General features: G+C 43.5%; 2 protein-coding genes and 1 long non-coding RNA gene across 9 annotated transcripts in view; 1 reads left to right on the top strand and 2 right to left on the bottom strand.

The window, feature by feature from the left end:
* Positions 1 to 25,943, top strand: part of UBAC2 (UBA domain containing 2) — a 191,713-nt gene that overhangs the window by 23,009 nt on the left and 142,761 nt on the right. For 5 of the 6 annotated variants that reach the window (XR_016212718.1, XR_016212719.1, XM_008260139.5 and 2 more), the window contains exons 2-4: positions 11,924 to 12,051; positions 18,115 to 18,234; positions 18,876 to 18,985. Coding sequence is in view for 2 of the 6 variants with exons in the window: in XM_008260139.5 (XP_008258361.3) it covers positions 11,924 to 12,051; positions 18,115 to 18,234; positions 18,876 to 18,985 (358 nt within the window). In the remaining 4 variants the exon portion in view is untranslated. Of the gene's footprint in view, positions 1 to 11,923; positions 12,052 to 18,114; positions 18,235 to 18,875; positions 18,986 to 25,943 lie in introns of those variants that run through there. The other variant, XM_089303478.1, reaches the window with a different exon arrangement.
* On the bottom strand, positions 6,034 to 6,910 carry LOC138843760 (uncharacterized). 2 transcript variants are annotated; one of them, XR_016212722.1, is made up of 2 exons: positions 6,523 to 6,910; positions 6,034 to 6,346 (listed from the first exon to the last, which is right to left on the bottom strand). It is a non-coding gene; the product is annotated as an uncharacterized LOC138843760 (long non-coding RNA). The 2 variants fall into 2 exon arrangements; XR_011378723.2 differs by having other exon boundaries at positions 6,034 to 6,343; positions 6,523 to 6,903.
* Positions 23,104 to 25,943, bottom strand: part of GPR18 (G protein-coupled receptor 18) — a 5,942-nt gene continuing 3,102 nt past the window's right edge. Inside the window, exon 2 of the mRNA XM_008260138.5 lies at positions 23,104 to 25,943. This exon is cut by the window's right edge and continues 763 nt beyond it. Within this exon, the coding sequence (XP_008258360.3) occupies positions 25,677 to 25,943 (267 nt within the window). The 3' untranslated portion in view covers positions 23,104 to 25,676.

The raw sequence follows: 25,943 nt of genomic DNA, 5'->3' as shown, positions 1-25,943 counted from the left end.
TTAGTTGTGATAGGAACTGCATAAGATAGAATTTACAAGTTTAACTATTTATCAAAATTTTATTTGAAAGGGTAGGAGAGAGAGAGGGAGAGAGATACAGAGAGAGATGTCTTCCTTCCCCTGGTTCATTCCCCAAATGGCTGCAGTGGCAGGGGCTGGGTCCGGCTGAAACCAGGAGTCTGGAACTGTATCCAAGTTCCTACGTGGGTTGTGGTGGCTCAGGCACTTGGGCCATCTTCCACTGCTTTCCCAGGTGCATTAGCAGAGAACTGGATTGGAAGTGGAGCAGCTGGGACTTGAACCAGTGCTCTGATATGGGATGCTGACATTGCTGGTGGCAGCTTATCTACCTGCACCACAACACCAGCCCTGCATTTGAACTGTTTTTAAGTATACAGTTCAATGATATTCACGGGATAAGCCTATTATCCTTCCAGTGCCTCTGAGATCCATAGTGATGTCCCCTCCTTCATTCTTTTTTAGGTGTGTGTTCAGTCCACAACCTATTTTTTTTAAATTAATTAATTAATTTGGAAGACAGAGTTATTGAGAGAGTAAGAGAGAGCGAGCAAGCTTCTGCTGGTTCACTCCCCAAATGGCTGCTACAACCTGGGGCTGGGCCAGGCCAAAGCCAAGAGCCTGGAACTCTATCCCGTCTCCCAAGCAGGAGGAAGAAGCCCACGTACTTGAGCCATCACCGCTGCCTTCCCAGGCACGTCAGCAGGAAGCTTGATTGGGAGCACGGAGCAGCCAGGACTTGAACTGGTGCTCTGCTCTGGCATGCTGACGTGGCAGGCAGCGGCTTGACCTGACTCAGGTTAAGCTGTGCCTCAGCGCCGGCCCCCCTCCTTCATCCTTGATCAGTGGCAGTTGTGTCTCCTGTTTCTTGTCATCAGTGCTGCTAGAAGTTAATTGCTTTTATTCATTCTCTGTGTTAGTGGCAGCGCACAAGTTTTGCTTGGTTGTCCTCTCGTTTTTCATTCTCTTTGAAATTTATTCTAATTATGCTCATGACTTCCTCTTCACCCAGATGCTATTTAGAAATGTTGTTGAGTTTTCCCATTTTTCTGTTGCTTTCTCATGTAGTTTTGTTGTGGTTGGGAAACGTACTTTGTATGGCTTTCATTCCTTTAAACTTGTTGAGGTATCTCTGGCCCAGAATACGGTTTGTTTTGGTGAGCATTCCATATGTACTTGCAAAATGTGTAACTTGTAGGTAGAGTGCTTTTCTTTCTTTTCTTTTTTAAAGATTAATGTTATTTATTTGAAAGAGTTACAGAGAGAGGCGGAGACAGAGAGAGGTTTTCCATCTACTGGTTCACTCCCCAAATGGCCACAAAGGCTGAGCTGATCTAACGCTGGGAGCCAGGAGCTTCTTCTGAGTCTCCCCCGTTGGTGCAGGGGCCCAAGGACTGGAACATCTGCTGCTGCTTTCCCAGGTTCATTAGCAGGGAGCTGGATTAGAAGTGGAGCAGCCAGGACTTGAACAGGTGCCTATAGGGGATGCTGGCACTGCAGGCTGGAGCTTTAACCCACTGTGCTATAAAACCAGCCCCCTAGATGGAGTATTTTATATTTATCAGGTCAGATTTGTTGATCTTGCTTTTCAGGTCTTCTGTATCCTACTTGATTGTTCTAGTAAGTCTGGGCCGCCATCACAAGATGCCATAGATGGGATGTCTTATATCTTGGGAGTTTGTTTTCTCCCGGTTCTGGAGGCTGGAAGGCCAAGGATCCAGGTGCCGGCATGTCTGGATTTTCCTGAGGCCTCCCTCCTTGGCCTCTTCTTTTTTAAAGATTTATTTATTTATTTGAAAGGCCGAGTGGTGAGGAGAGAGATCTTCAACCTGCTGGTTTACTCCCCAAATGCCACAATAGCAAGGACTGGGCCTGGCGAGCCAGGAGCCGGGAACTCCGTCCTGATTTCCATGGAGTGGCAGGGATGCAAGCACTTGGGGCACCCTGCATTGCCTTCCCAGGCCTTCGCAGGAAGCTGGATTGGAAGCACAGCTGGCACTGCAGGTGGAGTGGCAAATGGCAGCCTCACCCACTGGGCCACAACATCGGCCCTCATCTTCTTACAAGGACATCCATCACATTAGACTTTCTTTTGGACAAAATATTTTCATATAGTAAAATGCATACATCTTGAGTTGATGAGTGAATCTGGCTGTCTGTAATAATGCTGTCCAGTTAACTTGGGTACTTGTATCTTATTTTATTGCTTTCCATATAGGTTTTGGGGATCAAGAGTTTGCTTGCTTTAAGAAGCAGATTTAATGGTATAGTTATCAGATCCATATTTTTAGGGGTTTGTTTAGTCCTGGGTAGAATTAAAATGTCTGTATAGCAAAGATCAGTTATTAATTCAGTATTTATTTTTAATTTTAGTTTTCAGTTGTGATAAGATACACATGACATAAAATTGACTATGTTAGCTGGCTTTAATGTGACAGTTTGGTAGTAGAATTCAGCACATCCGTATCAGTGCACAGCCAATATCTAGAGCTCTTTTTATCCTGCAGAACTGAAACTCCACCCATTAGTTAGTAACTCCCCTTTCCGCTGCCCCTGGCTGGAAGCCACCATCCCACCTCTGTGCATTTCACTGCGCGGGGCAGGAGGGGGGCCTCCCGTAAGGAGATCAGACAGTGCTTGTCTATTTGCTTCTGGCTTATTTCCCTTGATGTAACATCCTCTGAGTTTGTCCAAGCTGTGGCGTGTGGTAGGATTTCCTTCCTTTTTAAGTCAGAATTAAATTCCGTTGTCTGTACATGCCGCGTTCTGCTTGTGTGTTTCCTCTTGTGGCTGTCCGTGGGCACTTGGGTTGCTCGCACCAGTGGTTGAGCACCTGTTGCCCATTGTTCAGCACACATTTGCCGACGCTTTTCTGAGCCAGGGCCTGTGGCAGGCTTGAGGGACTCCCCCTCAGTGAACACACCACACAGTGCTGCTGCCCCCAGCAGCCTGTATTCTAGTGGGGGCTGAAGGTGGGGGAGATGGACAGTACACTGACATGTCTCCTCGATTCTGAAACACATTTTTCCCCTCACATTTTAAAGTTTCTACAGCTGAGTGTGTCTTGCAGTCGATGCCATCTTAGGATGACAGTTGGTGCTGCTTCTTTTCGGGGACAGCAGAAACAATGCCTCTCTTCCAGTTGGCGTGAACCATAGTTGGTGCACCACTGTTGATGGAACTGGCTGTTAAGGTAGCATGAGTGTCTGGGCCGAGCACATGTGTAGGTCACAGCAGGCAGGCACTGTGCTGATTCCCTCTGTCTCCTTCGGGACTGTCACTGTGACTGGCACTGGTGCAGGGGGTAGCGCCCTGGCGGGTGAGGGTTGGAGAGCGTTTTGTGAGCTGCGCCCAGATTTTGTAGGTAGGGGTACTACAGCCAACACCTCAGCAACTCACAAGGCTCTCAGGAGCTGGCCCCGTTCCAGCAGTGACTCAGAACAGAACCCTGGCAGCCTTCTGGACTTCTCCATTCGCTCACACTTTATACCCATTCAGTCAGCACACCCTGCATGCTGTTCTTTCAGAATATATCCCAGTCCTGCCCCCTGCCAGCACCTAACCCGCCCTGGTTGAAGCCATCATCCTTTCTTGCTTAAATTACAGCAGCCTCCTAAGTAGTGTCCCTGGTTTAGCCACTGCTTTCTCTTACCTGGACTATCAGAGTAGCCTCCCAACTGAGCTCTCCTCTTCTGCCCTTGTCTTTCTGAAACCTTACCTCAATTTAGCAGTCAGAGCATCATTTTAAAGCATGCCTACTGCAGACATTCAGTGATCCTTGTGCCTTCTTCCCACATCACATGGCACCTGTGTTGGACTCCTGGTTCCAGCTTCCTGTTCCTGGGAATGCCGGGAAACTGTGGTGATGATGCTGGGAGACTGTGGTGATGACTCAGGTCATCACTGGGCTCCTGACACCCAGGTGGAAGACTTGGCTTGAGTCCCCAGCTCCCAGCTTCAGGCTGGCCTGGTCCTGGCCATTGTGGTCATTTGGGGTGTGAACCAGCGAGTGAGAGCTGTCTTTCTCTGTGTTTCTTTCTCTCTGCCTCTTAATGAAAGTTTAATTAAAAATGTGTTTGATTGTTTCCCTCTACCTAAGCCCCGTAAAACCATTCTGTCAGCATCAGAGGAATTAAAGTCTTTATAATGGCTTACAGGGCTGTCCATTGGCTCCTTCCTTTCTTTGACCTTGCACACTACCTGTCTGCCGCGTGCTCGTCCTGCTTCAGTAGCAATGGCAGCCTTGTGGCTTCTTTATCCTAATGAGCATGTTCCTTTCTTACAGCATTTTTTTTTTCTTTCCTGCCAGGAATGCTCTTCCCCTGGACTTCTGCAAGGCCTGCTACTCCGGTCTTTGCTCAGATGTCACCTTTTAGAAGGGCCTTCCCTAGCCACACTGTGGAGCATACCGCACCCTTTCCCCACCAGCACTGTCTCACCCTGTAACCGCGTAGGCTGGGCTGTGCTGCAGTAGCAAACAGCTCCAGAACCTCCGGGGCATGGGACCTCTCTCTGATGCTCTCCCCCGCCCTCCCCCACTGCGAGTTACCCTGGAGGTCACTACTTCCATTGTCCTCAGCACTGGAACCTGGCTGAACTGTAGAGGGAAAGAGCAGGAGTGATTCGCTGGCTCGTAAAATATGTGCTGGAGTGGCCAGAGCGAGTTACATTGCCATACCTGACTTCACCTGGGTGTGAACAGGGGCTGGCGCAGGACCAGGAAATACCTGGTGGATAGCACAGCCAATGGCTTTATGCTGCTTGATTTTTCTAGAACACCTGATGGGTATATCTACTTTGTTTTTTTTTTGTCTTAGGGTCTAGAAAAACATGTGGTGTTTAGTAGGAACTTACTAATATTTAGGAAATGATTGCATATACCAAAGCAAGTCACTAATTTATTTGTCTGGCTGACGGTCAAGCCAGGTTGAGAGTGTGAAGTGGGGAGGTTTGAGGCGAGAAGGGGAGAGGAGGTAAGGCCGTGGAAAGCCGGCTTACTGAAGGCAGCCAGGGTTGCCAGGTAGGGAAAGCAGAGGTTTCCATTGCCTGCAATAGGATTTAGCTCAGTCTCCCAGCTGTGGTGCTGTCCTGTCTGTACTTTTGAGGCACACGCCAGTGCGGAGTTCTGCTAGATGTTAGATTCCACGGAGCCTTGACCAGGTTTTGGCCACGAAAGCAAAGAATATGCAGTGGTTTCAAATTAGGTGTTTGCAGGACCTTACCAGAGGGGAAATAGTTGGGCTATTTTTATGCGCTTCAACTCAAGTGCAGTAACCACAATATCAACTGTAACTGTTAAATTCACTGTCAGGGAATTTCTTATGAGTAAGATTACAGCGTCCCTCCCAGAATGTGAGACGGTTCCCATCCGCGACACTCTCTGTGGTCTTGCGCGTTGCTAACCCACACATTTCACTTGTCAGGGGCTGTACTCGGCTTTACGGTGGGCACAGAGAAGAGTAAGGTGTATGGCCTCGCCTCTGGGATCTTGTGTGCAGTTAGGAAGCAAAACTGTGCAGAAGCAGAACTGTTGGTGCAGCGCAGGGGGCCCTGGGGGCCCAGGTGGCTCTCAGGCTGAGGGAGGAAGGTGGAACTGCAGTTGCACTGAGCAGGTTCCTGGAGACCGAGATGGGGGGCAGCCATGCTGGGAAGGCATGGACAGTATTTGGGATCTGAAGGCTGGGAAGCGTTTTTCCCAAAAGCACTGAAATAGCAACCAGTGCATTCTGGAGGTGTTGAGCTGGGCAGTGTGGTTGCAGCAAAGGATCCATAGAACAGAGCCACGGGAGTTCGTGTGGGGAACTGAGAAGGCAGACAGGCCCCGACTGGGGTGGGGGGTGCTGGGGAGCCCAACTTCCAGAGTTGCTGTTTGCTGCGGAGGTTACAGATAAGTGTAACATGGACGCAGGGTTTAGGGAAGAAGAGTACACACATAACACACATAACACACATGCACATATAGTCCATACAGATGCGCAAGCTAGTTACTTTAATAATCATCTTAATAATACTTAATCATTTTAATTATAATTTTAATAATCAAAGGAGGAAATTTGGACTGTTCTGTGACCTTTAAAATTTCCGTTGAAGTGGGGCAGGCATTTGGTGCAGTGCTTCAGCTGCCTCTTGGTCGCTCATTTCTCATCTCCTTCCCTCTGTCCACACCTCGGGAGGCAGCAGTGATGGCTCAGGTATGTGGGCTCCTTCTGCCCATGTGTGAGACCTGGAGTCAGTTCCCAGCTCCTGGCTTTGGCCTGGCCCAAACCTGGCTTTTGTGGGCATTTGGAGATTGAACCAGTGGAGGGAGGACCTTTCGTCCAGCTTTCTGCTTTTCAAATTAAATGAAAATAAATACAAATTTTTAAAAAGTCTAATATTTTGTCAAAACATTAAAAACTCAGAAATATGGGGAATTGAAAAAAACAAACAGTTCACAGTAATTTATTAAAAAACCATTAGAGACGTTGAGAATTAAGTTTTTTGTCTCTTTGTAAAAGGACTTACCAGTGGGCATATGAATGGTATTTGCCGCCACCTTGCTGTATGACTTAGGGAGTATGCTTTTCACATCTTGAGACTTGCCGTCCACCTTTCTGTGTGTTCAGTATTTTCTTCTCCCTGCTTTCAAGGTCATGAAGTATTTCTGCGAGTTTCCTTAATGGGAAGGTTTTTGCCAGTGTCACGCCCTCCAGGATCTCCTGACCGTTTTCATCACAACTGCTGTGTCGCTCTCCTGTTGCTGCTGTAGCAGGGCATCTGGGCTTGGTGGTTTGAAACAGCGCACACTGGTGCATGCTGACACCTCACAGTTGGGGGCCAGAGCCAGAAGCAGCTCCCCGGTGAAACCCAGGGGCCGGCCCAGCTGTGCTTCCGCTGCAGGCTCTCAGGAGGGGTCTGCTGCCTGTGCTTTTAGCTTTTTGAGGCTGCCCATACTTTTTTTTTTGGCTCATGGCCAAACTCTATGTTCAAAGCCAGCAAAGACTGGAGGACGCCTTGTTACACAGCATCACTCTGGAACGCTCCTGCTCCCCTTTCACTTATAGAGACCTTGTGCTTACGTTGAACTCACCTGAGTAAGCTTCCCATCTTACGGACACCTGCAACCTTAATCCCCCTGTGGCTTTAAGCCACCTCCCCACCCCACCATAACCTAATGTTGTTACAGGTCCTAAGAATTAGGATGTGGCCATCTTTGGGGGCCAGTACTCTGCTTGCCGCAAGCACACATCCCATCTGTCTCTAAGTTCACCTTCACGGAGTTTCTCTGGCTGCTCGTTTAGGGTGTCTGTGATGGCAACAGTGTCGGCTTTCCTGTAGCCCACTCTTTATTCAATAACCTCTTTACATTTGATTCACATTTCACTTATAGTGCTAATAATTTTCAGTTCTTTGCTGGATTTATCTTTGTTGGCTAGTTCCTCTTTCTGCGATCTGTTTTCCTAAGATGTCATGTGGGCTTATTACTAACAGACAAGGAGGCAACACAGTGTCATGCTTTGCTAACTTCATGAGTTGAATGACAGCTTCCCAGTGACCAGTCACGGACACACTTTGAAGTGACATGATTGGTCACTGAGCCTCATGCGTGTCTTATTTACATAGTGATTTATGTCTTTTATGCAGTTATTCACAGTTTGTATTACTGTGATAAGTGAAATTTCACCATGTAATCAGGAGACTGCTGTTATGTAACTAACTAGTGGTAACTGAAATCCTTCATGTCAGAGCTGTCCAGAAATGAGGAACTGCCTACATGTGTGTGTGTGTATTTGTAATATGTCTGCATATGTATTTATATGTGTATTGACTTTTGTGTGTTATTTTTTAAAAAACCATTAGTAGAAGCTAACAGAAGCGAATGTATATATGGGAGTAGAGTTGGGGGAAGGGGTAGAAGGGATGAGAGCTGTTGTTCTTCATAATTTTGGTTGTTTTTTTTCTTTAAAAGATTTATTCAAAAGGCAGAGTGACACAGAGACAGGTAGACAGAGACAGAGAGAAAGAAAGATCTTCCATTCACTGGTTCACTCTCCAAATTCCTGCAACAGTTAGGGCTGGGCCAAGCTGAAGACAGGATCCAGGAACTTCATCCAGGTCTCCTACATGGGTGGCAGGGACCCAAGAACTTGAGCCATCATCTGCTGCTCAGGTGCATTAGCAGGGCGCTAGATTGGAAGCAGAGTAGCCAATACCTGAGCTAGACACTCTGATTTGGGATGTGGGTGTTGCAAGCAGTGGCTTAATTCCCTTCACCATCATGCCCATCCATAAATTTGGTTTTTGAACAACGAAAGCATTTTATATATTCAAAGAGTTCAATTCAAATAGGAGGAAAAGCAAACTCTGATATTTAATGTAAAGAGAAATAGGTCTGTGTATCATTACTACACAGAGAAAAGAATTATTTCAAGTATTTTTAGAGCCTATAACTGTGTCCATCCTCAGAGGCTATATTCTAAGAACAAACAAACAAAAAACCCTCAAATATATATATATATGTTATATATATATTCAAATATATATATTCAAAGAGGTATATGTGTATAATTTTGTGTGTGTGTGTGTGTGTGTATATATATATATATATATATATATATATATCACTCCCCAAATGGCTGCAATGGCTGGAGCTGGGCTGATCTGAAGCCAGGAGCCAAGAGCTTCTTCTGGGTCTCCCACATTGGTTGCAGGGGCCCAAGCACTTGGGCTATTTTCTACTGCTTTCCCAAACCATTGCAGAGAGCTGAATCAGAAGCGGAGCAGCCGTATGGAGCACCCATATGGGAATACTGGCACTGCAGGTGATGGCTTTACCCACTATGCCACAATGCCAGCCCCTCAAAGATATATTAAAGAGTTTGTGTAATGATATTAATATTGTAATAGTTAAAGCTATCTTGCAGATTATAGGATAAAATAAATATATAACTATCAATACTTAAGGGAGAAAAGAAAAAAATACAGAGAGCTTAAGAAAAATCCCTGTAATGTTCAGTTGTTGAATTTGAATTGGAAATATCACTATGAGTCATGATTTCAAAAATATAAGAGCTGAGAAGCAGTGACACCCAGAATCACACATCTGGTGCCCAGATTTGGTTTCTAAAGATTGTTCCCTAACTGGGCTCCTGTGAACAATGCTAGGTGGGGCATGGAGAGCCCATGTGAGCCAGGGAGGTGTTTAGAAAGGATGAGTGAGTGGGGTGACAGAGCAGGGTCATGGAGGGCCACGGAGCTGGTTAAAGGGCTCTCGCTAGGATGGTTGGAACACCTAAAATAAAAGCCAGGGGGAGGCGGGGGTGGGGAGAGTCTGGTGCTGTGGCGTAGTAGGCTGATACTCCACCTGCGGCACCAACATCCCATATGGGCACTGGTTCCTGTCATGGCTGCTTCTCTTCTGATCCAGCTCTCTGCTTATAGCCTAGGAAGGTAGTGGAAGATGACCCAAGTGCTTGGGCCCCTGCACCCATGTGGGAGACCCAGAAGAAGCTCTTGGCTCCTGGCTTCAGATCAGCCCAGCTCCAGCCATTGCAGCCATTTGGGGAGTGAACCAGCAGATGGAAGACCTTTCTGTCTCTCCCTCTCTGTCTGTAACAATTAATAAATAAAACCATTAAGTAAATTAATAATACAATAAATAAATACAATCATTAAAAATACATTAAATTAATAAATAAATACAATCATTAAAAGAATGTAACTGGTTGTAATACACTGAATAGGAAAAGGCCATAAGGACAGACTGGCACCCAAATAAGAGGAGAATAAACACAAGAGCTTTTTCAGATGCGGAATGTCAGCTTAGCAGACATGAAAGTAATGATGGAGTGATCAGAATCACCATTACGTAACCCCCAGTGGAACAGGCAAGGGTCACCAATGGAGTTAAAACCATACTTTTCTCTGGGTATAAAAATTTTCATAATAGGAGGATGAGAAGGAAAAAAAGGCAGGGTTTAGGTTTTAGATTAAGCTTCAAAAGCCTAAATGTCCCATACATTTCAGTTGGCCTTCGGGACCAAGCGTACTGGTGGCTTCCCAGAGCTGGGTTCGCAGAGCTGATCTTTTGGCACCATGAGCATTACTGGGCCATTCTGCAAAGCGGTTGCTCCCAGGATTGCATGCACTGCAGTGGGCTCCACTTTCTGGGTCCCATGCATGAGCTGGGCCCTGTGCTCTGTACCCCTCAATTCACCCTCAGAGCAGCTTTGAGCGTTAGATACCAGGGTGCATCAAATAGTTCATGGACAATGGAATGAAAAAATAAGTTTATTTTGGTATAAAGTAATTTTGAAATCCGTGCATAGGAGTATTAATCAGATGCAGTGGATGAGGCTCAGAGAGGTGAGACACAGTGTCCATGGACAGGCAACAGTAGGGTGCAGAGCCAGTTCCGCAGGCCCAGGCCCTCCCTCCTCGCGGCGCCTGCCTGTCCTGTCCGCGGGTTCACCCATTGAGGAGTTTCGGGGCTTGCTTTCAGTGTCTGAGAGAAGGGTAGCTCAGGAGGGAAAGGAGAGGCCACCCACATGTCACACAATAGGAAATGTCCCTGGGTGGGGACAAGATGACATTCTGTTGTTGGGAAAAAAGTGAAAACCTGAAAGCAGGGGTGCATTGTGGTGCAGTGAGTTTGTTCCCTATGGGAGCACCAGCTTGAGTCCCAGCTGTTCTGCTTCTGATCCAGCTTCCTGTTAATATGGCTGGGAAAGCAACAGATGATGGCTCAAGGACCTGGGTCCCTGCCACCCATGTGGGAGACCTGAATGGGTTCCAGGTTCCTGACTTCAGGCTGGCCCAGCCCTGGTCATTATGGCCATTAGGGGTGTGAACCAGCAGAGGGAAGATCTCCTCACTCCCTCTCTCTGTCTCTCTTTCCGATAAATGAAATGAATCTTTTTTTTTTTTTTTTAAGTGAAGAACTGAAGTAAAACGTAATTTGCTTCTTTTAGGCTTACATTAAGAGTGGAGAGAGTTTTATGCTGTTCCCTAAAATATTCCAAATATCCTTGACTGCATCATTGTGTTGACCTTCTGTGGGAAGGAATGATTAGATGAGGGAGCAAGAAGCATGTAGCTGCTTTGGGTACTAGGCAGATGTCACATAGGCATTCGTGGAGACCGACTTGGACTCCAGTTCACGGTCATGGGGGAAGTCTCAAGAGGCTGCTGCAGGCCATGCTGTTGACACTTTCAACCCCTAAAGGGTTTTTTTTGTGTGTGTATGTGTTTTTTGATTTTTTGTTTTTTTAACAGGCAGAGTGGACAGTGAGAGAGAGAGACAGAGAGAAAGGTCTTCCTTTGCCGTTGGTTCACCCTCCAATGGCCGCCGCGGCCGGCGCACCGCGCTGATCCGATGGCAGGAGCCAGGTGCTTCTCCTGGTCTCCCATGGGGTGCAGGGCCCAAGCACTTGGGCCATCCTCCACTGCACTCCCTGGCCACAGCAGAGAGCTGGCCTGGAAGAGGGGCAACCGGGACAGAATCCGGCGCCCCGACCGGGACTAGAACCTGTGTGCCGGCGCCGCAAGGCAGAGGATTAGCCTAGTGAGCCGTGGCGCCGGCCTCCCTAAAAGGGTTTTAAAGCATATTTATGTATGTGGATCTCATGCATGCTCAGGAGCTAACTAATGGAGCCATTGGAGCAACTGTCTTGTGGAAGTTACTGGCTGTGAACTTGATTTGGTCTCCTCTAAGAGCCAATTGGGAGTGAAGCCCCAGCAGTGCGTCAGGCTGTTCCCAGTGTCCTTTGCTCTGTTACTTCTGCAGGTGGATGTTTTGAAGACACGTTAGTAAATTTCTGGACTTTGTCTGTGTTCTGATGCACAAGAAGTGAATTCTCTTGCTTTTCACCCATGAGGTGCTTAACATCTGGTAGCAGCCATCTGAAGAGTTTCTTTTTCCCTGCAGACAAGGCGCCTCTGTCGAAGAGCCTTTTGCTGGTCCCCAGCGCCCTGTCCCTTCTGCTGGCTCTGCTGCTGCCTCACTGTCAGAAGTTCTTTGTCTATGACCTCCATGCAGTCAAGAACGACTTCCAGGTGAGTGCCGCTTCCTTGGCCTCTTGGGAGAGAGGCAGAGGTTTTTCTATATTTGCCCTTTTCTTCTGGCCGTAGCTGAGTCTTGCAAAGCCCCTGATTTTGTAAGAAGTACTCTTTGCCACTAAGTAAAATTTCCAGGTATATTTAGTGGTATTTTTAGCCAGGCAGATTGTAAGGAAGCAATTGCAGTATGGCCTTCGACCAGGCACACCTGTTTCCCTTTAGCTTTTTACTCATGGAAATAAAATTTGTAATTTCAAGGGAGTTTTTAAATAATGTTAAGTCTTTTTTTAGGATCAACATGCATAGTTAACCTTTCCAAAAGCTTGTCTCAGTTTGAATATTTGATTAGATGATCTAAAGTCTTTCAGCTGTAAGATATTTGAATTTATGATTATTTTTAGAGTGGTGGTAAACCAGGTAGGACTTTTTTTTTTTTCTTTTGAGTTTTTGCTGTGGGGAAGAGAGACTGTGGCTGTGAACCTCACTGGCAGTGCTGGTGCTGGATCTCGCTGACAACGCGTGTGCTGGTTGGGGTGTTCCTTGCGCACTCTGGTGTGTAACCTGCCGCCCTTTCTGTGCCCAGCACTTGACTAGCATGTTAAGTGTGTTGATGCTGTGGCATAGTGGGTGAAGCCAGTTCAAGTCCGTGCTGCTCCACTTCCGATCTGGGCTCCCTGCTAATAGGTCTGGGAAATCAGTGGAGGATCGCCCAAATCCTTGGGCCCCTGCACCCATGTGGGAGACCTGGAAGAAGCTGCAGGCTCCTGGCTTTGGATGGGCACAGCTTCGGCCATTGCAGCCATTTGGGGAGTGAACCAATGGATGGAAGATCTCTCTCTTTGTCTCTCCCTCCCTCTCTCTCTCTCTAACTCTTTCAAATAAATAAATAAATCTTTCCAAAAATCCTTTTTTTTGGGCACTAACATCTTTCTTCATAATGATATGATTAATGCCATTGCTCAGACTGGTCCCTGTGAAGGTCTATCAGTTCTTTATTCATATTACTGCTGTCAGAATTACAGTGTAGCTTCTGTGTTACTCAGTTTCTCTAATTCAATGGCTCTCAACCCTAGCAGCATGTATAATCACCTGGAAAAACATTAAAAAGAAAAGATAGATATGTGTGTATATGTATTTTATATACATATGAATTCCTTAAAAAATTTTTAATGTAAACAGAAAAGAATTCATATATTTCAATACATGTGACTTCAAAAACTTTTTGCACCAGAATACTTCTATTTCCTGTGAGCTTTATTGACATACCCACATGTATCTGTGTGTGTGTGTGAATACACACACACATATATATATACACTCCCAGGATCTCATGTAGGACCACCCAAGTCAGAGTCTGGTGGTAGGGCCTGGACATTGGCACACTCGTTTTTTGTTGTTTTTAAAGAGTATTTATTTTGAAAGAGTTACAGAATGAGAGAGAGAGAGAGAGAGAAAGAGAGAGAGAATCTTCCATCTACTGGTTCACTCCCCAGGTGGCTGCAAAGGCCAGCACTGAAGCCAAGAGCTGGAGCTTCATCTGGGTCTCCCATGTGGGTAGCAGAGGCCCAAGCACTTTTGCTATCTTCTACTGCTATACCAGGCCATTAGCAGGGAGCTGAACTGGAAGTGGAGCAGCTGAGGCATGAACCAGTGCCCATATGGGATGCCAGTGTTGCAGGTGGCAGCTTTACCTACTATGCCACAATGCTGGTCCCCACCCCATCCCACCCCTTCCCCCCCCTTTTTTAAAGTTTTATTTATTATTTCTTTGAAAGGCAGAGCTATAGAGAGAGAAGGAGACACAGAAAGAGGTCTTCCATCTGCTGGTTCACTCCCCCGATGGCCACAATGGCTGGGCTGGGTTAGACCAAAGCCAGAGCCTGGAAATCCATTTGGGTCTCCCACAAGGGTGCAGAGGCCCAAGCACATGGACCATCTTTCATTGCTTTTCTGGGTACATTGTCAGGAAGCTGGATTGGAAGTGGAGCAGCCAGGACTTAAGCTGGCTCTCTTATGGGATACTGGCATTGTGCCTGGCAGCTTAACCCACTGCATCACAATGCCAGCCCCCATTGATTCACTCTTTAAAATGATCCCCAGGGGATTCCAGTGTAAGGCTACCATTAAGCCCTGTGGGTTGCTGGTATAAGGGACTGCAGTGGCCTCTGGCCCTGGGTGGGCGCCTTCCTATTTTCTGGGTTGATTTAGCTTATTTGGCTCAGCATAGCCTGGGCATCTGTGGTGAGCTGCCTAAATGGAAGAGGACCAATCTCTTTCTGTCCAAGAGTGTGAATAACCACACCTTCCTGCTGGAGGCTGGAAGGGGGTTCCCAGTGTGCATTTGTAAGAGCTGCTGCAGAGGTAGGAGGCGTTTCAGTTCTGCCTTGGGAGAATAACACGCACACACGTTACACGCACACATGATGCTGCGAGACATGTTGTATATTAAATCTCCAGGCAACTGAATGGGGACCAGCGCAGGGTGATGTGGCCCTGGAAAGCCTTAGGGATGTGAGTTCTCAGTTTGATCTCAAAGAATGGATGACTGTTGATTACCAGTGAAGAGAACGAAGGGCATTTTACTTCTGGAAGCAATATGAACTTCAGCCCCTTGGGAGATGTGTAGGAGGCATGGTTTGGGACTTAGACCAGTGTAGAGTGGATGCTTCCAGGAGGGCAAGCTCATGAAAGGCTTTGTTCTGTAGGTTCCGAGTTTCCCAGAGTTTGGAGTTAAGGCAGAGATCCGATCCTCAGTTTTTGATGTCTTTGTTGAGTGTCAGCTAGTAGTAGATCTTAAGGGACCAGTTTTGCAATAGTACCCAATAGTTTTTCTTTCAAGCTCTCAAGTTTTCATGTTCTTGAGCATATATATAAAACACAAGTTAATTTGTCAGGAACTGAAGAGACAAAGAAGCAAACAGGAAACCCAGTGGGGTTCTGTTAACACATTTTGTTACATTTTAATTATTGCCAAGTCTAATTCCCATATCCCCAGAGGCTCTTAGGGCCTGCCTTGAGCTCCTTCCTGATAATAGTAACTGTCGGCAGAGGATGTTCAGCTGCCTTTCCTGGTGTTCTACAAAGATGACAGTCGTTATCTCACATTTGTAAAGCACTTGACAGTTTCTGAAGTGCTCTCATGACTTAGAAGGTAGCCTGTCTGACTTAAAGTTTCAATGTGAGGGACTAAAGAGGCTTGGCTTGGAGGTACCTCCTGTGTGACATGATAGTGATTTCTACCTGATCGTGGTTTCTTTTTTCCTTAAACCCAGCTGTGGCCTTATCCCAGGCTTGCAAGCAGGCTCCCCCGATACAGTTGTGTTGGCAGGTGGAGTGAACTCTGCTGGCCAAGCCTGAAACATATACTGGAGCACCCTTTCATTCTGGAGTACACTGATAACAGACCCTCTGCCCGGCTCCTTGCTTGGAGTAGACACACGTGAATGCTGTAGTCAGTTTTCTCATTTGTGTTTGTTCTTCTGTTGATACTGGTTGTCTGACTTTATACCAGTAAAATACTTTTTCTGTGCTGTTTTTCCTTATCTTTTTTTTTTTAAGATTTTTTTTATTTATTTGAAAGGCAGAATGCAGAGAGAGAGAGAGAGAGAGGTCTTCCACTGGTTCACTCCTCAAATGGCCCACAATGGCTGGACCTGGGCCAGTCCAAAGCCAGGAGCCTGACTCTTTCCGGTCTCCCACATGGGTGCAGGGGCCCAAGGACTTCGGCCAGCTTCCACTGCTTTCCCAGGCCATAACAGAGAGCTGGATTGGAAGTGAAGCAGCTGGGGCTTGAACTGACACCCATATGGGATGCCAGCACTGCAGGTGGTGGCTTTACCTGCTACACCACAGTGCCAGCCCCCATTTTCCTTAACTTAAGACAGGATTAGTATTACTGATGTTCATTGCAGGATTATTCATAATGGCCAGGAGGTGCAAGTAACCCACAGTTCCATGAATGGGTGAATGGGAGAACCCAGTGTGGTCCATACATACGATGGAGTATTATTCAGTCACAAAAGGGGCCGAGGTTCTGATACATATTTCAACATGAACCTTGAAAACATTGTGCAAAGTGAAATAAGCCAGAATAAAAGGACAAATATTGTGTGACTCCACTTATAGGAGGTATCCAGAGTAGACAGATTCATAGACACATTAAGTAGAATAGTGTTACCTAGCGGTCCAGGGGAGACAGAATAGGGAGTTAGTGTTTATTTAGCAGGTATGAAGTCTCTGGAATGATGAAAAAATTCTGGTAATGGATAGCAGTGATGCTTGTACAACATTGTGATTTTTCTTAATACTACTGGGTTGTCTACTTTAAAACTAATTAAAATAGTAAATTTTATGTCTATTTTACCCCAGTGAAAATACAAAGAAAAGACAGGGTGAATATTTGTTTTACCAGCCTCATCACTTTCCTGTGAAGGGGAAGTGAGATCTGTATTTTGTGGGTCATCATTGGATTATGTTTTAACAATCTGGGAAACGGTGCTCACCGTGTGGAGCAGCAGATTGAACCACCGCTTTGGAACACCAGCATTCCATATTGGAGTGCCGATTTGTCTCGCCTGCGCAACTTCCTATCCAGCTTCTGCAAATGTGCCTGAGAAGGCAGTGGGTGGTGGCCCAAGAGCTGGGGCCCTTTGTCACCCATCTGGGCGACTGGGTCAGAGTTCCTGGCTAATGTCTTCTGTCTGGCTCAGCACTGGCTGTTGTAGGCATTTGGGGAGTGAACTAGCAGAGGGAAGCTTTCTCTGTTCTCCATCTTTCTCTGATGCTCTGCCTTTCAATTAAACAAGTAAATCTTGGAAAAAAGAATAACCTGGAAAACATTTAAGCAGACTCAGAATAAGCTTGTGAGTAGCTTTTTCTTCTTTATTTCCTAAACCAGAAGTTGGATAAAATAGTACAACATAGTGATATTTAGTAGTAGTTTCCAAACACTGCCTCATACATAGTTGCTGTGAAGTTGTTTGATTGTTAAAATTAAGCTCAGAACTGTGTATTTCTTGTGTATTTTTAAATTCATATTTAAATTGTCTTTCAGTTAGTTTTATTCAGTAGCATTTGTTACGCTTTCATCCCAGCTCATGTATGTAATTTTTTTGAAGATTTATTTATTTATTTGGAAGGCAGAGTTACAGAGGCAGAGGCAAAGTCTTCCATCTGCTGATTTACTCCCCAGATGGCCTCAAAAGCCAAAGGTGGGCCAATCCAAATCCAGGAGCTTGGAGCTTCTTCCAGGTCTCTCACGTGGGTTCAGGGGTCCAAGAACTTTGGCCATATGTTCTACTGCTTTCCCATGCCATAGCAGAGAGCTGGATCAGAAGTGGAGCAGCCAGGACTCGAACTGGTTCCCATATGGGATGCTGGCACTGCAGGTAGCAGCTTTACCCGCTATGCCATAGTGCCAGCCCCTCATGTATGTAATTTTAGAAATTTTGCCAAACACAACCCTAAGATTTTTATGGGATATTTTCTATTGTCTTAATGAGAATGCATCTTATAGTAAGTGAAAAACCTTTAAGTATCCTTTAAGCTCAAGTCTTAGAGAACACATATATTTAGTTTTTCCTTTATCTACTCTTCATGATTTTGCTTAGAGTATAAAAAAATAAGTGGTATATGAGCTGGCGCTGTGGCAGAGTAGATCAAACTTCTGCCTGCTGTGCCTGCATCCTATATGGGCACCAGTTTGTGTCCTGGCTGCTCCTCTTCCTTCCAGCTCTCTGCTGTGGCCTGGGAAAGCAGTGGAGGATGGCCCAAGTACTTGGCCCCTGCACCCAGGTGGGAGACCCAGAAGAAGCTCCTGGCTCCTGGCTTCAGATTGGCCCAGCTCTGGCTTTTGTGGCCATTTGGGGAGTGAACCAACAACAGATGGAAGACGTCTCTTTCTGTTTCTCCCTCTCTCTGTAACTCTGCCTCTCAAATAAATAAATAAATCTTTAAAAAAAGATAACCAGTATAAAGTAAGCATGGTAAATTTGCTAGGGAAGCAACCTGAGCAGATCTTACTCTTAGTTATTAATTGTTCTTTTTAATTTTCTGACCTAGATTTGGAGATTGATTTGTGGAAGAATAATTTGCCTTGATCTGAAAGATACTTTCTGCAGTAGTCTGCTTATTTATAATTTTAGGATATTTGAAAGAAGATATGGAAGCAGAAAATTTGCTGTAAGTTTTTTTTTTTTTTTTTGTATTTTGCCTTTGCTATTTAGGTTAATAGAAAAAATTGATTTTTTTCTCTTAATTTTTACATAAGTTTTATTTTGTTAAACTTACTTATTGTTTGCAGTTATCTAATTTGGCACATAGATATTAATCAAAATTTTAAAATTTAATATTAGCATAATAACATAATAATAATAATTGATAATATTAAGTATGAGTAATTAGTAAAAGTTTAATTAGAACTTTGACTTTAATGAAATTCTGTTCACTTATTTTGCTTCATGGTTTGTTCGTTACTTGTTAAGAATATGTCTTGCCATAATTCCATTTCTTTAACATATGGAGTAATTACAGAAAGTAATGCATTTGGACAGAATGGTTTTATTTCCTACTTTTGAAAAGTCTGTCCTAATAAAATAACTTTTTAAAAATATATACATGAGGGTACTTCAATGAAAAATAGAATTAAAATTTATTTTGGCGGAAAAAAAATTTTAAACCCATCTGCAGTTTTTTCATTGTATATAAATTGCAAGAACTTTTTGAAGAGTCATCCTGTATACCTGGGCTGGCACTAACTAATTAAACATTAGTTTACTTTTAGGCATTTCATTTCAGTAATTTTTCCCTGTTTTGTCTTTCAGTCCTTTTTGCTGGGTTCCTGGGTTTTGTCAGCCTTGTTTGATTTTATTCTTGTGGAAGCTATGCAGTTTTCATTTGGTATTACTGCAGCCAGTAATTTGCCTTCTGGATTGTAAGTAGTCTTAAAGATTGATTTAATTCAGAACTCAAGTCTAATCAAAAGCATTATTGTATATTAAAGTTGGTAAAACAATGTTTTTAAAAGTTTAAATATAGTAAATCGATTTTATGTGCAGAAAAATCCAGTGTATGCTTAACATTCTCATTATGTTCTTGAAACGATTGACTTTGCATTGGCTCTTCTTTTGTCAGCTTTGCTATCCTATGTTTTAGAGAGATTTTAATGAATTTCTTATTTAAGTTATGAAGATGGAATTCATATTGTGTTAATAGTAAAATCTTGACCTTGTAATTTTATGAATTAAATACAAAAATATAAATTAGGGATCAAAGTAAGTTTGCTGGAAATTAAGTTTCTGAAGAATTTTTAAACTTTTTTTTATTATTTCTTTAAAAATTTTATTTATTTGAAAGACAGAAAGTCAGAGAGGCAGAGACAGAGTTCCTTCCCCAGTGAATGGTTCCTTGGTGGCTGGGATAGAAGCTGGCATCCAGGAACTCAATCCGGGTCTCCCCTGTGGGTGCCAGGAACCCAGTCACTTGTCACTGCTGCCTCTCAGGGTCTGCACTGGCAGGAAGCTGGAGTCAGGAGTGGAGGTAGGTGTCAAAACCAGGCACTCTATTAAAGCATGCAGGCACCTCAGCCTGTGTCTTAACAGCTAAGCCGAAGGCCTGCCCCAAGAATTAGTTTTTTGTAAACTGATGCTGTTTCTCTGCCTCCATCAAAGATAAAATATAGCCAGTGTGGAGGTTATACTTTGTTGCCAGCCTGTTGTTAGCACATATAAATGGTCTTAAAGCATCTCTGGATTAAGTGTGTGAGACCATGGTTGGAGAATGAGACAGTATGAAATATGGATCCTGGATATTTAAAATTCTGTGTGAAATACAGCTTTTTAAAAATTTTAAATTTATGTTTTTGAAAACTATTAGGCTGTTATATTTATATTGATTCAAATTTACTTTGACTCCCTCGTTTAGAAATCTATTTAGTGTAAATCCGGGGTGGGTATTTGGCCTAGTACTTAAGCTGTATGAGAGTGCCTGGATTTCAGTCCTAGCCCTGCTCCCTGCTCCAGCTTCCCGCTGACGTGCACCCTGTTGCTCAGGTGATGTGCAGGTAGTTGCGTCTCTGCTGCTCATAGGGGAGATCTGGATTGAGTTCCCAGCTTCTGGCCTTGACCCAGTCCTGTCTGTTGGGAATATATTGTTGGAATATATTCCTCTGTTTGAGGAATAAACCAGCAGGTAGGAGCTCCCCGTCTGCCTGCCTTTCAAATAAATAAACAAATAGAAATAAAAATAGCTAGTTTTCTATTAGCTTTCACACTTATATTGACAGGATTTACAGTGTCGTCATCCCTCATGGGATTTACCAGATCACAATTGGCATGAATGTCCGTGAATGTCAGTCATTAGCTGTTTAATAATGTATGATTGCACATGTTATTTGAATGAAAGTGATAAAGTCTGTGTCACAGTTGTCATGCAGTTTTTGTTGGGCTCCTCATTAGATGGTGAAGTTTGACTCTTCTGCGAGTGTGGAAGAGCGTAGTCGTTGAGAGTGATGGCAATTCAGAAAAGCAGCTGCCTTGTTAAAATCATCAGATTTTCCTGAAACATTTTTCAGCCAGGACAGTCCATTTTGGTTCTCTGTGAGGCCTGCTGCGTGTTAGAAGCCCACGTGTGTGTCATGTGTTTGTGTCTGAGTAAGTCTGGGGGATGAGTGAGCACCATAGCTTTTCATGCCTATTTACATTACCCCTTATCTGATGTCTGATATTTTTCCTACTGCACACAGAGCAGAATGGCAGTAAAGCCTTCATATTAATTTACTTCGTTATGGAATCCTGTTAGCTGGTATGTAAAAAGAGGACTAATTCATGTTTGAATTTGGTGGGAGTGTTTTTACTTGAGAGAGGGAATTATTTCCCTATTTAAATCTCAGTTTGTAATAGGAGTCGGAAACTTGCATAAATTCAAAACTTACAGTATTTCCTTTGAAAACCAGTATGAATGATAATTCAGCCGGCTTCTGAGTGAGAATGTATTTCTCTTCCTTTGCAAGTCACAGAATATGATAATAATGAGTTTTTAAGATCTTGAGACTTTCTCAAACAAAGACTTCTTGGAATATAAATCATTACTTCCATAAATAAACTCTAGATATGTAAAATACATAATTTTTTTCGATAATTGCAAAGCTTCAGAAGCTCAAGAAAGAGAGGTTACTTTTAAACACCAGGCTTTCCATTTTGCAGTATTTTTCATGTAGCATTTAATTATCTTTTTTTCCCATTATTGCCAAATTTATCAACATTCTTTTTTTTTTTTTTAACCATTCTTCACTTTCTATTTATTGCACCCCTTCTTCACCTCACCAGTATTAAAACTTCTCTTGTAAAGGTCACTAGGAAGCACCTAATTTCTAAAGCTGTGTGTCACCATATGTGATCTTTCCGTGGCATATTAAATGCTTTTTCCCTTTCCTCATCTCGGGAAACTGCCTGCTCCCTTGAGTCCAAAAGCATCTCTCTCTCTCGGTTGTTTTTGTCCTTGGTTCCTGTCTGCTGCTCTCAAGCTTACACCCAGCCGTGTCTTGGAACCGTTTTGTCCACTGCCATGAATTCAAATACAGTTCACATCTGTTGTTTATTTCCAAGCTCTCCACTTCCAGCCCATATTACTCTCCTGATCATCTGGAGTCTTCACTCTTCCTGACTTCTAAAAACAATGTCTTCTTTTCTAGTGACCTAAAGAGAATGCAGAAGCTTTTGTGTGTTGTGGTCTCCCCTCTGCTGTTCTCCCCTCACCCCTCCTCCCTCTGTCCTACATATTTTAGTTAGGGGCATTTCCATATACTTAGTCATCCAAGCTGGAAAGCTTTCCCTTCTCTTGTCAATGGTGCAGGACACTTAGCCTTGTTAATTCGAAGTCCTAAGTAATGATTCCTTCATTCCCTCTTCTTCACTTCTGTTATTACCCCAGTCTAAACTCTGATTTTTTTTCTTTGCTAAATGTTTGCAGTAAATCTCTAACTAGTCTTCCTATAAATTTCCAAGTGTCCCATACAATGCTGTCAGATGTTATTTTCCTAAGGTACAGGCTTGATGACGCCAGTCCTGCTTACTAAAGACCTTTAAATCTTCATTTCCTTTGAAATAAAGGTCAGACTTCTGCTGCCTACCTAGTGGCATTTGTTTGATGGCTGCAAGATGACTTAAGCACTTTGGAATTTTAGGAATGGCATTGACTTTGCCACCAGATAGACCAGATTGGAGAATCCAGCCTTGCCACCTGCTAGTTGTGTGAAATCGTGGGCAAGTTACCTTTCACTTGGGCAAGTTTCATTTCCTGAGTTGATTTTGTAGATGACCCCTACATGTCAAATGAGGGTCAAGGGGCAGTGAAGTAAGTGAGCTCAGTTACGCTAAGACTGGTGCAGTAGTGCCGCTGCCTTCCCCTGAGTATGTTGGTTTTCTTCTTTCTCTTCAAGCCCTGGGAGTCTAATCGTCATCCAGTCTTTCGGGTTTCTCAGCATTCTTGTCCCTGCTTGGGTGTTTTCTGCTTCCTCTTGTGCTTCAGCAGGATTGGTGATCCTTTTATGTGTGTTAAGCAAGTTTATTAATATCTTTATTGGTATTGTTAATTGCACTGTCTTTATTATTACATGTGCCTTCTGTGCCTCCCTCTTGGAGGGGGAACCAAGTTTTATATTATGTACACATTGCTTTATACTTAGTAGTATTGAAGGGATAACCTTGATTATAATGTAGGCCCAGTCAGACTGTAAGGTAAGGTCATTGGACCATATGTAGACTTGTGCATTTTTTCCTAATGCTTTGGGTAGAACCTAAGATAAGTCACTGCCATTATTTAAATTCAGAAAATATAACCATTAGGGTTTGAATGTAAAGATAGCTGTATTATTAAAAGCTATATATATGTTAGGTACTCCAGTAACCCATGTCCATCACATACTTGTCCTTATATATAAACTATTATTTTTTGTTATTTATGTGTGAATATTATATTGTTTTCCAGAATCAATGCCCCCCTCCAGAGAATACAGCAGAATTTTGAATTTTTATCAATCATATTAAAATATCTCTCATTTAATACTAAATTTTTAATAAAACTTTCAGGTTATCTATAATTTTACTGTGAGAACTGTGACATAAATTTTTACTTTGAAGGTCTGGTTTAACAATCTTTTGTTGTACTCTTCTTATTAAGAAAAGTTGTTGCACACAATTTGCCATTTAATAAAATATGTAAGAATAAGTTCATCTGTATAGTTGAGAGTAGGCTATGACTGTGTATATGTGGGAGCTTTAAAAAGTTTGTGGAGGCGCTGGCGCTGTGGCACTAGTAGTAGGTTGAGCCTCTGCTTGTAGTCCCGGCATCCCACATGGGTGCCAGTTTGAGTCCCAGCTGCTCCACTTCTGATCCAGCTCCCTGCTAATGGCCTGGGAAAGTAATGGAAGATGGCCCAAGTCCTTGGGCCCTTGTACCCACATTGAAGACCTTAAAGAAGCTCCTGGCTCCTGGCTTTGGATTAGCCCAGCTCCAGCCATTGTGGCCATGTAGGAAGTGAACCAACAGATGGAAGACACCTCTCTTTCTCTCCCTCTGTCTCCCTGTAACTCTGCCTCTCAAATAAATAAATAAATATAAAAAAAGTTTGTGGAAAACAGAATTAAATGATTAATTTATCTTGAGACAAAAAATTTTGAAATCCATGCATTGTAAGGGTCTTAACAAAAGTTCATAGAAATGTATATTATGAAGAAATGCATGATTCAGACTTTTTTTGCACTAAAATAAATGATAAATGTACCCTTTTTAATATATAAAGATGTATTTATTTGAGAGTCAAGTTCCAGAGAGGAAATATTCCATCCTCTGGTTCATTCCTGAGATGGTCACCAGTGGTCAGGGCTCTGCCAGGAGCCAGGAGCTTTATCTGGGTCTCCCACGTGGGTGACAGGGACCCAAACACTTGGGCCATCTTCCACTGCTTTTCCCTGGCCACTTGCAGGGAATTGGGTTGGAGGTGGAGCAGCCAGGACTTGAACCATTGCCCATAAGAGATGTTAGTATCCCAGGAGATGGCTTTACCCACTATGCAATAACATTGGCCCCCAAACGTACCTTTTAGTTCCATTTTCCATAAACTTTTTAAATTACTGTGTATACCATAAATCTCCATGTAAAATACATGAATTATTCCTGTTAGTTTGAAAACAGTTATTCTCTAAATATATTTACTAAAGCATCTTATCTTGTTTTTCTCTTTGTTGAGAAAGTGCATCTCAGTACCACCTTGACCACTGTGCGTTATGAAGCCATAGCAGTGTTTACATCCATCAGCCTGTTTACTTTCTGTTCCTGAAAAATTGGTGTTTGACCTGAAAGGAAAACTAAACTTGATTCTTCATCTGAACTAGGCACGGAACCTCTTTGGACCTCAGTTTCTTTTAATTTCAACAGAATAATTGGAGTGGGTCATTTATGGGATTGTCTAGTGCTACAGTGCTGTTTTATGATGAAACTCTGCTGTGAATTTTCCTGTGTTAACTCCAGAAATCTCTAACCAATGCAGATGTTTGCTTCCAAGTTCTGTTGAAAGCAACAAAGGTGAATTCAGCAGAGAGAAAGTTACAGTGGAATCATTTATTTTATTTCCATAGCATTTAGAATAATAGGAGTTTTTCAGGTTGTAGTTCAATTCCTTTTCTTTTAGATGGAGAGGTTGCTCGGTTTGTTACTTTGTTAGAAGTTAATGGCAGGGCCAGGATAAGAATCCGGAGTCCCTCACCAGTTCTGTCTATACAGTTTACATATAACCTGGAAAAAGAATCAGTCTCCTTTGCAGTATAATATTTAATTACACAGGAAGAACAAATATTGATATTAGAGAAAGGTCATGTCATAGGATGACTTGGTTTGCTGGGCAAAATAGGATCTCAGGGTAGGTTTCCAGCATCAGATTTACATAGGGTTTGGTGCAGGGGGGTCTCAGGAAGTGTTTGTTGAATGGCCGTAGTCTGTTCTAAAAAAGAAAATTCAGAAAGGGGGGGCTGATAGAGGTGTCATTTCCCAGCCCCTTCCCTTGGCTGCTTGCTGTCATCAACTTTACTTGTTTTGCAGCAGGTACCAGCAATGAGTTTTTTAAGAATCCTGAATATTTGGTATTTAGAACATGAAATACTGGATTTATGCCTCCCAATCCTGAGTGTAAATTAGACACGAGGGAACTTCATTCATTTAGATGAAAAACAGTGTAATCTAATCATTTTGCACAGTAGCTGGATTTTTCCCTCTACTGACTTGATTAACATACATGAGTCATTCGTACATAGAATTAAACCCAAAAAGTTAAGTCAATTATCTACACAGGTAAGACTTGACTGTGAAACACTGTGAAACATCAAACATTGGTTGATTATTCCCCCAACACTTTGTGAAAATGTTTTATACCAGTTTCAAAAACAAAATAATAAATTTATTAGAATCCTTGGAGTATGTAGTTATGTGGCCACAATAATAAGATGGCACAAGGGAGTTTTTAAACTTATTTTTTTAGTAGACTAGGGAGTTGGTATATACTATATCCAGTGGCCCTAGAGTAGTCAGTAAAGTGAATTAAAGAGATTGAAGGAAAGAACCCTTCCTGCCACTCATATCATTTCGCTGTTTATGTTGCTTAGTGACCGTAAACTGCTAGTTCGGAAACTTTTCCTGCGCATGCTTCGAAGGTAATTGCGGTACAGCATGACACTGATGACCCGAGCCTGGAACTGCTTTGAAACAATGTAGTAGAGAATCACATCCAGACAGGTGCTGAGGTTCATGAGGAAGGCGGTGAAGGCCCCCCAGGGGTTGTACCTGCTGTCTTCCCTTTCCAGCATCAGAAAGGCAAAGCAGATGTGGAAGGGCACAAAGCA

This window comes from Oryctolagus cuniculus, chromosome 9 (assembly GCF_051225735.1).
Source record: "Oryctolagus cuniculus isolate XC-2025 breed Fujian yellow rabbit chromosome 9, ASM5122573v1, whole genome shotgun sequence".
Taxonomy (NCBI): Eukaryota; Metazoa; Chordata; class Mammalia; order Lagomorpha; family Leporidae; genus Oryctolagus; species Oryctolagus cuniculus.
This window is presented reverse-complemented; position numbering and strand designations above follow the sequence as displayed.